The sequence below is a fragment of the Heterocephalus glaber genome, unplaced genomic scaffold (assembly GCF_053883595.1).
Source record: "Heterocephalus glaber isolate CG9 unplaced genomic scaffold, H.glaber_assembly_v1.0 deba00001781, whole genome shotgun sequence".
In the NCBI taxonomy this organism is placed as follows: Eukaryota; Metazoa; Chordata; class Mammalia; order Rodentia; family Bathyergidae; genus Heterocephalus; species Heterocephalus glaber.
In genome coordinates this window covers 3,045,241-3,059,433 of record NW_028258467.1, presented here as the reverse complement: position 1 = coordinate 3,059,433, position 14,193 = coordinate 3,045,241, and the positions used below count along the sequence as shown (strand labels likewise).

The window sequence follows — 14,193 nt, the reverse complement described above, 5'->3', positions numbered from 1 at the left end:
CTTAGGAGTCCAGAGGCCCTGAGGTGTCCCTGAGTGGCTGGTCACTCCAACATGTCCTGAATCCTCCAGATGAAGACCTCATCCGGCAGGTCCTGGCTGAAGGGGCTAGCAGCCTAGTGGTCACCCAGGACACCCTCGTAGAAACGGACCTGCTCACTGGCTTGTGAGTGCTCACTCCTGGGGGAAAGGGGTCGTCCTAGTGTGGGGACTGAAAGGAACAGAAAGAGTGCAGGTCAAGGAGCCCTGCTTCCTGCCTGAGATGAATGAGGGCTTCCTGGTTCTGCCTTTTTCCTAGACCATGGGGCTTGACCACTCTGAGGCCCTGGCTCCCCCACTGAGGGAGGCAGCAGAAGCATGGAGCATTGGAGGCATGGAAAGGCAGTTGGTGTGGGCTGGTGGGGCCTGGCCTAGGGAAGAGCTCTGATTTTGGTCTCAAAACAGTTGAGAAATCATGGGCAAGTTTTTAAATAGCCCCTCATTTTTTTTTTCAATTTTGAAACTATTTTGATTTTTTAAGACTGTCTCAATGTCTTGGCTTTTTCCAATTCAGTAACAAAAGATTCATCTTGAATTACCTTATACTTCTTTTTCATCCATATTTATTTAGTTTCCACATTTTCATCTCTCTTAATTCTTCCAATATCCAAGCAACCAGGAATAGCTGAGATAGGAACTGTCCTAGTACAGAGGTCAAGAAGTTCTCTGAGTTACATGAAGGCATCTTGATGAGAAATTGCCAGTTGATTTAACAGTGTGACACAGGGAAACGCGGGGGCACAGCTGTAAGCCTACCACCCCAAGGGTGCTTCTGAGCCCTGAGCAGCTACCTAGCCATGTGTGCAGCTAGTGGCAGCCCAGATTCAACCCTGGGTGCTCATTTTCTCCCAGACATCTCTCCTCAGCTGTCCCATGGCAGCTGACAGGGCTGAAGTCTTTGACTCCTTCTTGACTCCCTTCTGTAGATTCCTAGTTGAACCCTCAGCAAATACTCTCAGCTCTTTCTAGATGCAGGTCTGGGCTTCTCCCTCCTGTGCCTACTATCTAGATATCTTGGGCTATTCCAGGGTCTGCTTGGGAGTACTCTGCCTCCAGTTCGTCCTCCACCTGTGCCTTCATGGTGGCCTGGTCTTCTCCGGCTGCATAACTGGTAACCTAGTACTTAGTGTTTAAACAGCTCAGATGGCAGTGGTGTTGGCTGTTGGCCAGAGACCTCAGTTCCTCCTTAGGGATGCTGACAAGCCTTCCCACCTGGTAGCCAGCATCTCCCCTGGAGCCAGCAGTCTGAGAGAGAGGGGCAGAGCTACAGTGCTGGTTGCACACTCACCTCCACAGTTTTTTTCATGGTTACTCCAGGAGGGGCTGTGAAATAGGGTATAGGTATTTTTGGAGCCATCTTGGTGGTGGCCTCCCATACTGGAGCAGGCTGTCCAGTGCTCACCCAGCTGCCTGAAGTCTGGCTCCTGCTGCTGTCCCCCAGCTCATGACTCTCTTCACTTTTGCCTGGAGTATCCTTCCCTGAGGTGACCCCTTGTGCTCCCTCTGTGTCACCTGAACAAAGCCTGCCTTACTGCCCATGTATTGAAGCAGGAGCTACTGATGTGTGCCCATGCTGATGCAAGCACACACACAGGCTGCCCTTGCCATGTCTGACTGCTCTCTGTGCACTGGCTGTTGGCGCTGTTGGTGACCATGCACACTGAGTGCAGGGACTTGGTTCTTCCACATGCATATCTCGGGGCCTGCAGCAGTGCCAGCATTCGGCAGGGCAGTGATGAACATGTGGGCAACTGGAGGAGTCAGTGACTATTCCACTTGCAGCCACAACCCTCACGTCATATAGCCTAGAGGTTGATGCATATGCAGGAGGACAGGCAAGGACACTAAGGCTCTGCTTCTTGTGGGCAGAAATACTGATATCAATGTTTTCTGTCTTTATTTTCTACTATATTTCATATAATTTTTATATTCAGAAAAGTCAGTTTCAAGAAAAACTGTCACCTGGCAAATGATGTGTCCTCTACTGGCCCAGTGACAGAGCCAGATACATGGGGGGGGGGGTTGTCAGTGGCAGGTGTACACTCATCTGGGCTGTGCAGTTAGGGCTCAGGGTAGCTTCAGGAAGCACAAGGATGTTTTCCTCAGTTCGTGTCCATCCCGCCCAGCTCCAGCCAGCCTTTCCATTTGTACATCCTCTTGTCTGTGTCCCCTTCTTCTGTGGCAGTATTGGACTTTGGAGGGTCACTGTGGCAGGGAGGGTTAGCAGTGTCACTGACATGACACTCTGGTCAGGTGGCTCCTTAGGAGCAGCATGTTTCTGGGATGTACTGTTGGGCTCTGAAAGACATGCATAACTTTCTTTGTCTGAAAAGTAATACTAGGATGTGTGACGCCATGATGGTGCCCTGGCATGAGGGGACATGCTTACCCCTGAGGGCAAGGCGTGGGACATGCTCACTGGAGGTCCTGAAACCCTGGCCTGCTTTGCTGGTGTGAGAAGCTTGCAGAGGCCACCTGTGCCCCAAGAGGCAATGGCTGTTGGGGCTTGTTAGGACAATTAATGTAGCTCAGGTCCTAGGTGATGGGTGTGTCAGAAGGAAGCATGGAGGAAAGTGACTATTGTGTCCTGAGCCCCCGGCACTATACCCACCTGGTTCAGGGCCCCTGAGAGGTTGGAGGAACTGCCCACCTAGGTGAAGGGGGTAGGACACCACTGCCTGTACTGGGACAGGCTCACTATTAATTCTCTGTTCTGCCTATGCCTAGGTCCAGCACTCCTGGGGAGAAGAAGAAGACAACAGCAATGCAGAAGTTTGGAGCCAGTGGGCCTCCTGGCCCGGGCTCAACCTGGGAACAGCCCCCATTGCCCCGGCTCTCCAGGACAGGTACATTTGAGGATCTGGATACCCCTCAGTCCCTTCCTCTGGGCTTCCAGTTAACGTGGCTGCTTCTGTGTCTCCAGGACTGGTGGAAGGTCTGCAGAAGCGATTGATGCCTGCCTGGTGTGCCCCACTGGCCCACGGGCTCAGCCTGCTCCTGGTGGCTGTGGCTGTGGGCGTCTCAGGGTGGGTTGGTGCCAGCTTTCCCCCCAGCGTGAGTGTCATGTGGCTTCTCTCGAGCAGCTCCAGCTTCTTGGCCTCATTCCTTGGCTGGGAGCCACTGAAGGTGAGTTAGGCATCAAGGCTGGGGCTGCTAGTCTCAAGCTTCCTGGCTGATGCCACCCTTGCCCTAAGGTCCTGCTGGAAGCCCTTTACTTCTCACTGGTGGCCAAGCGGCTGCACCCTGATGAAGACGACACCCTGGTAGAGAGTCCAGCCGTGACACCAGTGAGCGAGCGTGTGCCCCGTGTGAGGCCTCCCCATGGCTTTGCTCTCTTCTTGGCAAAGGAGGAAGCTCGAAAGGTCAAGAGGCTGCATAGCATGCTAAGGGTGAGCACAGCCACTCTTTCTTCCCCCTCCCAGCTCCTGAGCAGCACACACTTCAACCTTACCTGTCCCTCTTCTCTGACCACAGAGGACCCTTCAGTGGGTGCTGTCCCCCTCCCCTGACTCCCTTGCATCATCCTTCACATTTGCCCAGGGCACAGCTGCCATACCTTCAGTGGCCTGTGTCTGCTCCAGGAGGGCATCTTATGCTCTTCCTTAGTGCTAGACATGCTGGGGAAGGGCAGTTTATTACCTAACATTCTAATGCCATGCCCTGATATTGTCCTGGAGTCAGCTGACCACAGGGATGTCGTCTTTCAGAGCCTCTTGGTACACATGCTTTTCCTGCTGGTGACACTGTTGGCCAACTATGGGGATGCCTCCTGCCACAGCCATGCCTATCGTCTGCAGAGCGCCATCAAACAGGAGCTGGATAGCCAAGCCTTTCTGGCCATCACCCGGTAGGAACATCCCAGGACACACGCATATGTGTGTCTGTTGGGCCAAGGTGGCACACTAGGGCCTGCTTTGATCTTGCCCTTAGCCTATCCTATTGCCTAGGGGGCATTTACAAGTGTCTAGATACATTTTGATTGTCAGGCCTGGAGAAGGTGCTACAGGCATATAGTGGGCAGAGATCAGGGAAATTGCTAAGCATCCTACAGTGGACAGGACAGCCTTAGGGTGGAGTTACCTGCCCCCAATGAGGTGGGGAAGCCATGAGCTGGAGTGTGACTGTATCTGCTGCTGGTAGGTCTGAAGAGTTCTGGCCATGGATGTCCCATGTGCTGCTGCCCTACATCCATGGAAACCAGTCCAGCCCTGAGCTGGGGCCCCCACGGCTGCGGCAGGTGCGGCTACAGGAAGGTGAGTTGGAAGACCCCTCCACCCTGTCCCTCTTCGTAGCAGCCTACTTCTGAGTTTTGTTTCAGCTCTGCTGCTTGTGTGACCTTTACTATCCTCCTGCCTCAGTTACCTTTCTGTAAAAAGGGCATAATAATGTCTGTGGGTTGCTGGGAGGATTCAGGGAGGTCACCTAGGACCTGTGCATTTCAGCACTCTGTCCAGACCCTCCCAGCCCTGGGGTGCATCTGTGCCCTGCTGCAAGAGGCTTCAGCACCACTGACTATGGCATTGGCTGGCAGAGTGCAGCCCACAACAGCTCAGAGACATGGACCTACTCTGTGCCTGACTTACTAGGGTGAGCAGAGCTCCTACAGGTGGGAGAGTGGTTCTCCAGGGGAGCCTCCTGCTGCCTCTCCAACATGGCTCCCAGGTGCTTGTGGGCCTAGGGGCACTTCAACACTGCCCGGTTCTACAGCACCTGGTACTGGGGTTATTGTGCGGTGTACGACAGCGGTGGCTACATGCAAGAGCTGGGCCTGAGCCTGGAGGAAAGCCGTGCACGTCTGCACTTCTTGCAGCAGCACAACTGGCTTGACAGCAAGTGAGTGCTGCCTGCCTTGACCTCCCTGCTGGCCTGCTGGCCTAGCTCTCCCCTCACCCAGTCTTTGGACTCCTGCCTGCCACCCCTGCCCCTGCTGTCTTGTCCACCTTGGCCTTGCCCCATCCTGCTGACTGTGTTCTCCACACAGGAGCCGTGCCGTGTTTGTGGAGCTCACACGCTACAGCCCAGCTGTAGGGCTGCACGCTGCCATCACACTGCGCCTCGAGTTTCCTGCCGCCGGCCGTGCCCTGGCAGCTCTCAGCATCCGCCCGTTTGCACTGCTGCGGTTCAGCACAGGACTGTCTCTGCCACTGCTCACATCAGTATGCACCCCTCCTCCTACCAACCGCCTCTCTGCAGTCCTGGGTCACCTCCTTACTGGGCCCAACCCCACAAGTCCTGATCCTGTCTCCCTCTCTCAGGTGTGCCTGCTGCTGTTTGCGCTGTACTTCTCTGTGGCAGAGGCTCAAGCCTGGCGCAAGGAGGGCTGTTCACACACCACACAGCCTGGGGCTTGGGCACGGTGGCTCCTGGTGGCCCTGACAACAGCTGCAGCACTGGTACGTCTGGCCCAGCTAGGCACCGCCGACCGCCAGTGGACCCGCTTCTTGCACAGCCGCCCCCACCACTTCACCAGCTTTGACCAAGTGGCACAGTTAAGCACTGCAGCCCGTGGCCTGGCAGCTTTGCTGCTCTTCCTGCTTCTGGTCAAGGTGAGAGCCAGCTCCGGGCACAGGGCCGGGCCACACCCTGGGCTGCAGGCTCATGTTCCTTGTCCACAGACTGCCCAGCAGCTGCGGTTCGTGCGCCAGTGGTCTGTGTTTGGTAAGACCCTGTGGCGGGCCCTGCCGGAGCTCCTAGGGGCCACTTTGGGCTTGGTTATACTTGGAGTGGCCTATAGCCAGCTAGCTGTTCTGGTAAGTAGTTATGCCTGGGTCCGTGGGGAGGCCTCAGCCTGCCACACGCTCATTCCTGCCCCTACCCTACAGCTCGTCTCCTCTTGCATGGATTCCCTCCACAACATGGTCCAGGCCCTCTTGGTGCTATGCCCTGGGGCCAGGGCTCCCACCCCATGCCTGGGTGAGTCCTGGCACCTGTCCTCTCTGCTGTGCATGGGACTCTGGGCTCTGCGCCTGTGTGGAGCTCTGAGACTGGGTGCAGTCCTTCTGTGCTGGCGGTACCACTCTCTGCGGGGGGAACTCTACCGCCCAGCCTGGGAACCCCAGGACTACGAGATGGTGGAGCTCTTCCTGCGCAGGCTGCGCCTCTGGATGGGATTCAGCAAGGTCAAGGAGGTGGGTACGGCCCAGTGGGGGGGAGAGGGACACACTCTGGGCCCATGAGCCCAGGGTGCAGTCGGACTGACTGAACCCCTGTGCCGCCCCCAGTTCCGCCACAAAGTCCGCTTTGAAGGAATGGAGCCGCTGCCCTCCCGATCATCCAGGGGTTCCAAGTCTTCCCCAGAGGCACCCCCACCGAGTGGTGGCTCTGATGCTTCACACCCCTCCACCTCCTCCAGCCAGCAGGATGGGCTGAATGCAGGCCCAGGCCGCCCAGGGCCCCAGGGGGAGCCTGAGCCAGAGCCAGAGCCCTCCCGCCTCCATGCTGTGTTTGAGGCCCTGCTCACCCAGTTTGACCGACTCAACCAGGCCACAGAGGATGTCTACCAGCTAGAGCAGCAGCTGCAAAGGCTTCAAGGCTGTGGGAGCACCCAGTTTCCTCCATCACCTCCCCCTATCCCCTCCCCAAGCCCAAGGCCAGCCCTGCCCAGCCGCCTTGCCCAGGCCAGTCAGGGCCTGGCTATAGGCCCCAGCAGGACACCTCTGTGGGCCAAGAACAAGGTCCACCCCAGCAGCACTTAGCCCCAGGGGGCCTGGGTCATGCCCCTTCTTGGGGCAGGCCCTGTGGCTTTGCTCTGGCCCACAGGAGCCATGGTAGACAGTGCTCAGTATTACCTTCTGCCTCAAGGTCTCAGGCCAGGCAGAATGGCTGCACACAAGTTCCGCAGAGAGCAGGCAGGGTGGGTCTGTCTGTCTGTGGGCTTCAGCACTTTAAAAAGGCTGTGTGACCAGCCAGGACCCAGGGTCCCCTCCCAGCTCCCTTGGGAGGCCACAACAGTATTAGAACGAGCGAGTACCCAGCCTCCGACATGCTAATTTATTTCCCAAGTCCTCAGGTACAGCGGGGCTGTGCCTGGCGCCACCCTGAGCAGCCTGCCCCCCTTGCTAAGGAACCAGGCTTCGGGGAGTGTAAGCTGCGCCTTCCATCCCTCAACCCCTAAGTTATTACCTCTCCCCTTGTCCCTGTCGCACACTCGCCTCCAGCTGCCATCCCATTGTCTACCGTCAGTAATTTATACAGGGTTAAAATGTATATATTTTTGTATGTCACTATTTTTCAGTAGAGCTTAGGGGCCTGGTGGCTGAAGCTGGGCCCTGGACCCCCTGTTGCCAGTGAGAGGGCCAGGGAAGCTGTAGCTGTTTTTTAGATCGGAGTCTGGCCTTGGACAGGTGCTAGATGAGTGTTGGGGGTCACAGCTGTACCTTGGTATTCTTTTTTTTGGTACCGGGGATCGAACTTTGGACCTTGCGCTTGTGACGCAGGCGGCAGAAAACCACTGAGCTAAATCCCCAGCCACCCTGGTATTCTTTTCACCACCTTGGCCTTACTGTCCTCCCCTGCCTGGGGCTGGGGACAGACCCAGGCCTGCTGGTGTCAGGTCTGGGCAAAGGACTTGCACGTGGTGAAGGATGCCAGACAGATAGGAGAAAGACCCCTCCTGGGGGCTGGCTTTCAGGTTGGGGCAGATGAGGGCATGAGGCACCAAGGTACCACAAAGGGGGAAGGGTGCATTGTCCTCTAAAGGCCCTAGCTATAGCTTTGATCCTGACTCCAACCCTCCAGAACAGACAAAGTCAAATAAAGGAGCTGTCTGACTGCTACCTGTGCCTCAGACAGAGGCAGTTTATTTCATTTATAGAAAATACCATCCAGTGTTGTTGGGGGCAGCCAGGAAGAGCCCTGGGTCTGTGCTCTGCCTCACACAAACTCTGTGAAGTCATCCACCGAGGAGATGAGGCGTTTCCGCTGGCCTGTCTCATAAGCAGGTGTGGGTTCAGATGGGGCCTGGGCTGAGGCTTTGGCATGGGCTGGGGGGTGCATCAGAGGGAGGCTGGGGTTTGAGTACTGGGCTTCCTCACGGATCTAGAAGGAGAAGTGGCTTTGGCAGGCAGCCCAGAAAGGGTAGTGCATGCTCTGCCTGGGCTGGACACTGCCCCTACTCCATCAGCTACACATCCCTAAGGGGCCCCTCCTCCCTACCCGGTGGCGGAGCCGCTTGATGTGGCGGAGCCGAGCAATCCACTTGGAGGGGTAGATGTCCGTGGGGTTAGAACGGCTGTGGTGCACCTGCGAGGCCATCTGGGGGCCAGAGGGCAGGACAGTGAGTCCTCCAGCCAAGGGGAGCACAGACCCACCTGGGCCCCTGGCCTGGCTTCTACTCACATTTGCATGCAGGGCCATCTGGCGGGCCACAAAGGGCAGGTTGTGGTCAGACACAATCTTGGCCACGCTGGTATCCACCAGACCCTCCATGTCTGAGGAGACAGGGTGCTCACACCAGGTTCAGGGCCCTGTTACTCACTCCCTGCCCACCCACCCCAGGCCGTACCTTTCCTGCACTGCAATGACAGCAAGTTGCACTCGTAGTCCAGGGGCGTGATGATCACGTGGACGAAGTTGAATTGGCCCTGCCAGACAAGAAAAGGTCCTCCTGGCATCCTGAGGGCTCAGGAAGGACTCACTGGTGTGTCACATGCTTGTCACCTGCCTGTGGGCTGTGATGGTCCACCATCCTCACCACTAAACCCAACCTGCTTCACACCTGGGCCCTAGCAATGGAATGTGCCAAGGTTTGTAGGCACTTGGACACTGCTTGAGCACTGGCAAAGCTCAACACAGAGTGGCGAGTCTGAGGCTAATGTCTCCCCGGAATGGACATCCAAGGCTGCCTCCCATTGTGACAGGGCCAGGCCCTGCATCTCAGTGGGTCACATTGTCCTCCTTCCTTGGTTTCTCCTGGAGTCCTGCTTCCCTTTGCTTGTGGTGGAACTGTCTCCAGGATGGCCATGCTAGCCTTCACACACACATCCCCCACCAGGTTTCTGGCCCAGTGTCCTCCAAGGCTTCTGGTACACTGTGAATCAACCCAAACCCCCTCTAGTGTGTCACTTCAACCCAGACTCCACTGTAACTAAGCCACCTCTTCTGTGTGACCTCACCTGGGACTTGGGTGACACTGGGGTATGGCAATAACCTGGTCAGAGGGGTCCAGGAGGTGCTGAGGGTCAGCTCCACAAGGGTAGCTCTAAGCAGACATTAAGCACCTGCGAGGTGCTGCACATCTTGCTAGGCACATGTTAGTTCAGTAAATCCTGACAAAGGGCCACTGTACAAATGAGGAAACTGAGGCTTAGCGAAGTTAAGACTTGTGACCATATCATGCTGTGTCACTGGTAAGCCTCTCCTAGTGGACAGGGATGTCATCTTTATGGCTTATGAAGGGGACCTCTGGATAGACCAGGAGCCACCTCTCCAGATGGCCTCAGTCTCCATCCATCCACAAGGTGGAGCCTGGGCACCCAGAAACAGGCACCACTTACCTTGATGGTACCCAGCTTGAATTCCTCGCCAGAGTCATTGTAGATGATGGAAACAAAGTCGTTACCCAGGTGCCGCTTCTTATCACAGCGGTGTTTGTCCACATCCTTGGTAGGCATCAGGGTGGCAATGTGAAAGACAGCTGCAGAGGAATAGACGAAGCCTCTGTGCATCTACCAAGCACCCCTTTGGTTTCTCTGGTGACTGAGGGCCCACAGGGAGGACCTGGCACACAGCTCTGGGCTCCTCTTAAGGGCAGAGCCAAAGCCTTCATGCTCAGGTTGTGACACCTCAGTCGTCACAGGTGGTAGGGGCCACCAGAGAACACTCCATACCTTGCATGATGTCGTCATGCCAGCAGTAGGTGAACTGGCCGTCCTCACCACATACATCAAGGCCACCCAGGTACACCTTATCAGGCTGGCAGTCCTTGAGCTCAATGAGCCTGCCCAGGCCCGTCAGGAACTCCGTGTACCTGTAGGAGCCATGCTCATTGGAGAGGATGGCCAGCTCGCTGCTGCTCTGTGGGAGAGCCAAAGGAGCTCTGTCACCATCCCTGCTTGGTGCAGGGCAACTTCATGCTGACAACTGTCCAGACTGGACTCCCTGGTATCCTGGGCTCCTGCCTTCTTAACCACTCCCACTGTTTAGCCTACAGATGCAGACAGCTCTGTTTTCCTAAGACATTCAACTCTAGCACTACTCAGCAACCTGGGACCCCCTCCCTGGCTTGCTCCTCTCTTGCCTGGACTGTCACGACCCAACTCCACAAGCAAGAAGAGAGATATTTGCCAAACACAAGGTACACTGCAGGGAACCCTTGGCTCTGAACCATCCAGGGCCACGTCACTGCCCACAATGGCCCCATCTCCTACCACCTCCCATGCTGGCCCACCCTAGGGCCTTTGCATTCATCGCTGTAGCACACATAGGCCCAATAGTCCTCATTGCTCTACCCCAGTGATGGCAAACCTTTTAGAGCTATCAATGATACAGCCTGCTGCAGAACATGTGCCATATGTTCACCACCACTGCTCTAGCCTATCTAGTTTGTCATCTCATGCCTGTGTTTCTGACACTCAAGAATGGTGTCTGAAACAGTGCTCAGAGGATGTCAAAGAGCTAAGCTTCTAGGAGGAAGAGAACCCAGACCCCCCAAAACAGGAGGGTGGCCAGCAGCCTCACCTGGCCTTCTCCCACGTACAGGACAGCAATCTTGTGAGTGTCGTAGGACGGGATCTGGTCAAGCAGCTGCACTGACCGTTCGAAGGACTGTAGCCACACAGAGCCTGTCTGAGCCCAGGCAGAGGCCTGCTGGCCTGCCCCACTTGGCCAGCCCCCTCCCCACACCTCAGAGACCCCTGCAGGGAAGAGCAGACATGCCTACCTCATTGGGCAATAGGATGGGTTTGTTGGACTCATCCCCAAAGAAAGGTGAATGGTAGAGCTGCAGGAACACAAAGCTGTGGAGCAGCAAGGGTGAGGGTGGGGCCGGCAGCAGGCCCCAAGGGAAAACCTCATGGCCAAGGAGGCACCCTCCCTCTGGCTCCCACTTCTAGCTGCATTGCCCAGGGTGGCTTAGGTGCCACATCTCTGGGCAACGTGCAAGAGCCCAGCCAGCAGGGAGAGGCCCACCTGGGGTTGATGCCTGGCACTTTCTCAGTGTTGGAGGTGGCAGCTCTGTTTTTGAAGGCATCCCTCTCCACCCGTTTGCCCCTGCGTGACGGGGCAGAGTCCGAGATGGTGTAGCCTCGGGGGCGGAGGCCACTGGGAGAGTGGGGAGAGCTGGATGGCAAGGGACCCTCGGGTGGAGCTGGACCCTGGCTCTCTTCACCTGCAGCTGACCAGGCGGCACCTTCCCCATCCAGTATCCCTGACTGGGATCGGGCCTTGGCCTCAGGACTCAACTGGCCAACGTCAGCCTTGTCCCCAGGGTCTCCAAGGATGTCCTGCAGGGTCTGCAGCTCAGGAGAGGAGCTGGACTTGCTCAGGGGCTGTGATGGCTGGAAAGAGAGGTCCACCAAGGGCCGGCCACCCTCGGAAGAGACAACCCGCTCGATGGGTATAGCCCCCACAGCCAGCTCCTCCACATGGGATGACTTCTCTTCCTGGCTAGAGGCTGAGGATGACTGCAAAAGGCCATCCAGAGATGTCCATCAGGTCCCTTGGAGGCCCCTTCCATCCCCAAACTGTCACCACCCTCCCTGGGCCCATGCTGAGTAGAGGAGCAAAGAATTCCAAAGCCTGAAAGAGCCATACCATAAAGGCCTCCCCAGGACACTCTGAGCAGGAGGGACATGGAAGAACAGGTGCCCATCTCTCAGATAAGACAGGGTAAGGCCTGTGCATTCTTAAGAGGCCTGGGGCAGGAGTCACACCCCTTATCCTTCAACCTCCTGGTGGCTCAGGGCTGACCCCAGGGCTCCCTGTGGCACTCACCCTGCTGTACGTGTCAGGGCGCTGGCAGCGCCTGTCTGTACCTAGCGCTGGTTCGAAGTCCTCCAACTCTGGGGGCTCCCCTGGCATGTGAGCCTCGCCTGGACTTCCTTCCTCCAGAACCACAGCGGAGTCTGGGAGGACACAGATGGGGCTGCTAGGCTGAGCCCTCATGCTCAGTGGTCTTAGAATACCAGCCTTATTCCTACCAGAGGGGACAGTGCCCCTGCAGAGCCTCCCTGCAGGTCTGTCCACCACTGTCACCATGGCACAGGTTGGGGAAGGGCATTGAGGGGCTGGTGTCTTGCACAGCTGCTAAGGGCTCGATGGGTACCAGCTTTGCCCACCCAGTGTCCACCAGAAACTGCCTCTGCACCTCTAGCCAGTCAAGGGCAGGACAAGGAAGTAGCCCCACTTGAGATGGGCCTCAGCTTGGGAAGGGCACAGCAGCTGAGAATCGCCCTCAAAGACAAGGAAAAAGGCTGTTTCTCCAGGACTTTGGACCGAAGGAAGAGGCTAATGGGGACTTCCCCATCTGCAAGCAGACTCAGACCACCCTGAGACCAGAGGCTAGCCTTCAAATCCTAGCCAGGCCTGCAGCAGGGCACACAAGGAAGAGAGGGCTGCAGTCACCAAGCTGAGTTTCCTGTGCCAGCCTTGGGGTAGGGTGTAGGGGAGAAGAAGCAATGGAGGGTCAGCACAGCCTGCCACACCCCCTCCCCACCACTGGGCACAGCCCCTGCAAAAAAGACCCCATCTGCACGCAGCCCTCATGACTGGCTTCTACCCACACTGGGGACTGCAGGAGCCCAGGGTGACAGGGCAGGTGCTGATCTGCAGGGCCCATGGCCAGCCTGTGATGATGGCACACATGGTCTAATCCATGGGCTCACAAAGCCAATCAGACTACCAGGAGCCAGGCCAGGGTCAGTGGTGCCCCAGGGCCAGGCTCAACCCCCACCAGCTGCCTGCTGCCATCAAGGAGACTTGGGGCTATCCCACCTCCAGGGCTGAAGGGCTGGGAGACCTTGCACAGCTCGGGAGTAGAGCTCAGCACAAAGGGGCACACATCAAAGGGGCTCCCATGGTAAAGCAAAGGCGTTCTGCACAGATGTCCTCATGAGAGTCAGAACCCTGCTCCCCCAGGGCGATGAGAGGTGCAGACAGGGCCATGGAGGGATGACCAGATGAGGGATGATGAGAAAAAACAGTGCCTATGAGGCCAAGTGGTGCTCTGCAGCAAACACTGCTTCCTCAAAGGGGTGCACGAATACCTGCCCAGGAAATGCTCCTGTGCAGCTGTCCTTGGCAGTTGGACTGGTACAGGGAGGAGAAAGAGGCCACTGCAAGGGAACCACGTGAGCGGCCACGTCAGCAGCAGAGACTACACACAGGCCGAGCAGAAGGACAGGCACAGCCCCGAGCCTGGAGAGGAGAGAGGGGAGGGCCAGCGGCGGCCAGGCCAGCACACTTGGGCTCCCGGCTCTCCAAGCTGCTTGTGTGGACCTTTGGGAGGACAGCGCGCCTCTAAGCACCATCTGTGGTCACAGAGAAGGGCCACAGGGTATGGCCTAGAAGGATGGCAACTGGCTAGGTGGGGGCACAGGAGCACAGTCTGACAGGCTCAGGCATTCCAAGAAAAGCCAGGCAGGAGATATGGTTTCCATAGTGCCTCCTGAAGCCCTGAGCACTGGGCCCTCAGAGGATACCGGCAATGGCTCCTTAAGGCTCCATCTGTTCATGATGCTGCCATCCCCGCAGCATCTGCGTGGCACCCAGCTGACATCAGACTTCCCTTAAGCATAAGAGAACCTGCTCCCAAATGCCATGGCCCTGAGCACTGGCACACCCCCAAAACCCTTGAGGATGATGGAGTAAGAGGCCACCAAACAAGCAGCCCAGAGCCCCACATTGACCACAGCCACATACATAGGCCTGTGTGCTCACCTGTATTAGACCGTGGGAGAGGAGGGGGCTTGGCTGTGCCAGCTGCTGGCACTGAGAGTGACTTGTACAAGGCAGTGTCCCGGTGCTCTTTGAAGCGCTCGGCAGCCATGAGGGCGTTGGACAGCTCCTGCAGGGGCATGTTGTTAATGTCCGAGGAGAAGGGGCTGAGTGGGTTCTCCAGGCTCATCAGCCAGCTGGTGTTCCCTGGGGGAGGGCAGTGGGCACCCTCAGGCCTATGCCTGCAACAAGCCATCACCCCAGCCCTCCCAGAGCAGCCTCCTC

The 14,193-nt window shown here is 57.1% G+C and overlaps 2 protein-coding genes across 24 annotated transcripts in view; one reads left to right on the top strand and one right to left on the bottom strand.

Moving 5' to 3' along the window:
* Pkd1 (polycystin 1, transient receptor potential channel interacting) overlaps nucleotides 1-7,811 on the top strand; it is a 48,490-nt gene extending 40,679 nt beyond the window's left edge. For 6 of the 10 annotated variants that reach the window (XM_021251306.2, XM_087202762.1, XM_013068856.3 and 3 more), the window contains 12 exons: nucleotides 70-163; nucleotides 2,764-2,882; nucleotides 2,960-3,162; nucleotides 3,231-3,425; nucleotides 3,744-3,883; nucleotides 4,177-4,289; nucleotides 4,479-4,623; nucleotides 4,744-4,869; nucleotides 5,018-5,192; nucleotides 5,292-5,582; nucleotides 5,652-6,164; nucleotides 6,258-7,811. In XM_021251306.2, coding sequence (XP_021106965.1) covers nucleotides 70-163; nucleotides 2,764-2,882; nucleotides 2,960-3,162; nucleotides 3,231-3,425; nucleotides 3,744-3,883; nucleotides 4,177-4,289; nucleotides 4,479-4,623; nucleotides 4,744-4,869; nucleotides 5,018-5,192; nucleotides 5,292-5,582; nucleotides 5,652-6,164; nucleotides 6,258-6,731 — 2,588 coding nt within the window. In that variant the 3' untranslated portion in view covers nucleotides 6,732-7,811. Of the gene's footprint in view, nucleotides 1-69; nucleotides 164-2,763; nucleotides 2,883-2,959; nucleotides 3,163-3,230; nucleotides 3,426-3,743; nucleotides 3,884-4,176; nucleotides 4,290-4,478; nucleotides 4,624-4,743; nucleotides 4,870-5,017; nucleotides 5,193-5,291; nucleotides 5,583-5,651; nucleotides 6,165-6,257 lie in introns of those variants that run through there. The other 4 variants (XM_004873657.3, XM_021251303.2, XM_021251305.2 and 1 more) reach the window with 3 other exon arrangements.
* Tsc2 (TSC complex subunit 2) overlaps nucleotides 7,803-14,193 on the bottom strand; it is a 36,106-nt gene continuing 29,715 nt past the window's right edge. For 6 of the 14 annotated variants that reach the window (XM_013068861.3, XM_004873644.4, XM_004873650.4 and 3 more), the window contains 12 exons: nucleotides 13,912-14,115; nucleotides 13,239-13,307; nucleotides 11,968-12,098; nucleotides 11,164-11,657; nucleotides 10,916-10,991; nucleotides 10,714-10,800; nucleotides 9,864-10,050; nucleotides 9,531-9,670; nucleotides 8,540-8,618; nucleotides 8,374-8,465; nucleotides 8,191-8,289; nucleotides 7,803-8,073 (listed from right to left, as the gene is read on the bottom strand). In XM_013068861.3, the coding sequence (XP_012924315.1) occupies nucleotides 7,909-8,073; nucleotides 8,191-8,289; nucleotides 8,374-8,465; nucleotides 8,540-8,618; nucleotides 9,531-9,670; nucleotides 9,864-10,050; nucleotides 10,714-10,800; nucleotides 10,916-10,991; nucleotides 11,164-11,657; nucleotides 11,968-12,098; nucleotides 13,239-13,307; nucleotides 13,912-14,115 (1,823 nt within the window). In that variant the 3' untranslated portion in view covers nucleotides 7,803-7,908. The remainder of the gene's footprint in view (nucleotides 8,074-8,190; nucleotides 8,290-8,373; nucleotides 8,466-8,539; nucleotides 8,619-9,530; nucleotides 9,671-9,863; nucleotides 10,051-10,713; nucleotides 10,801-10,915; nucleotides 10,992-11,163; nucleotides 11,658-11,967; nucleotides 12,099-13,238; nucleotides 13,308-13,911; nucleotides 14,116-14,193) is intronic. The other 8 variants (XM_004873648.4, XM_087202764.1, XM_004873652.4 and 5 more) reach the window with 3 other exon arrangements.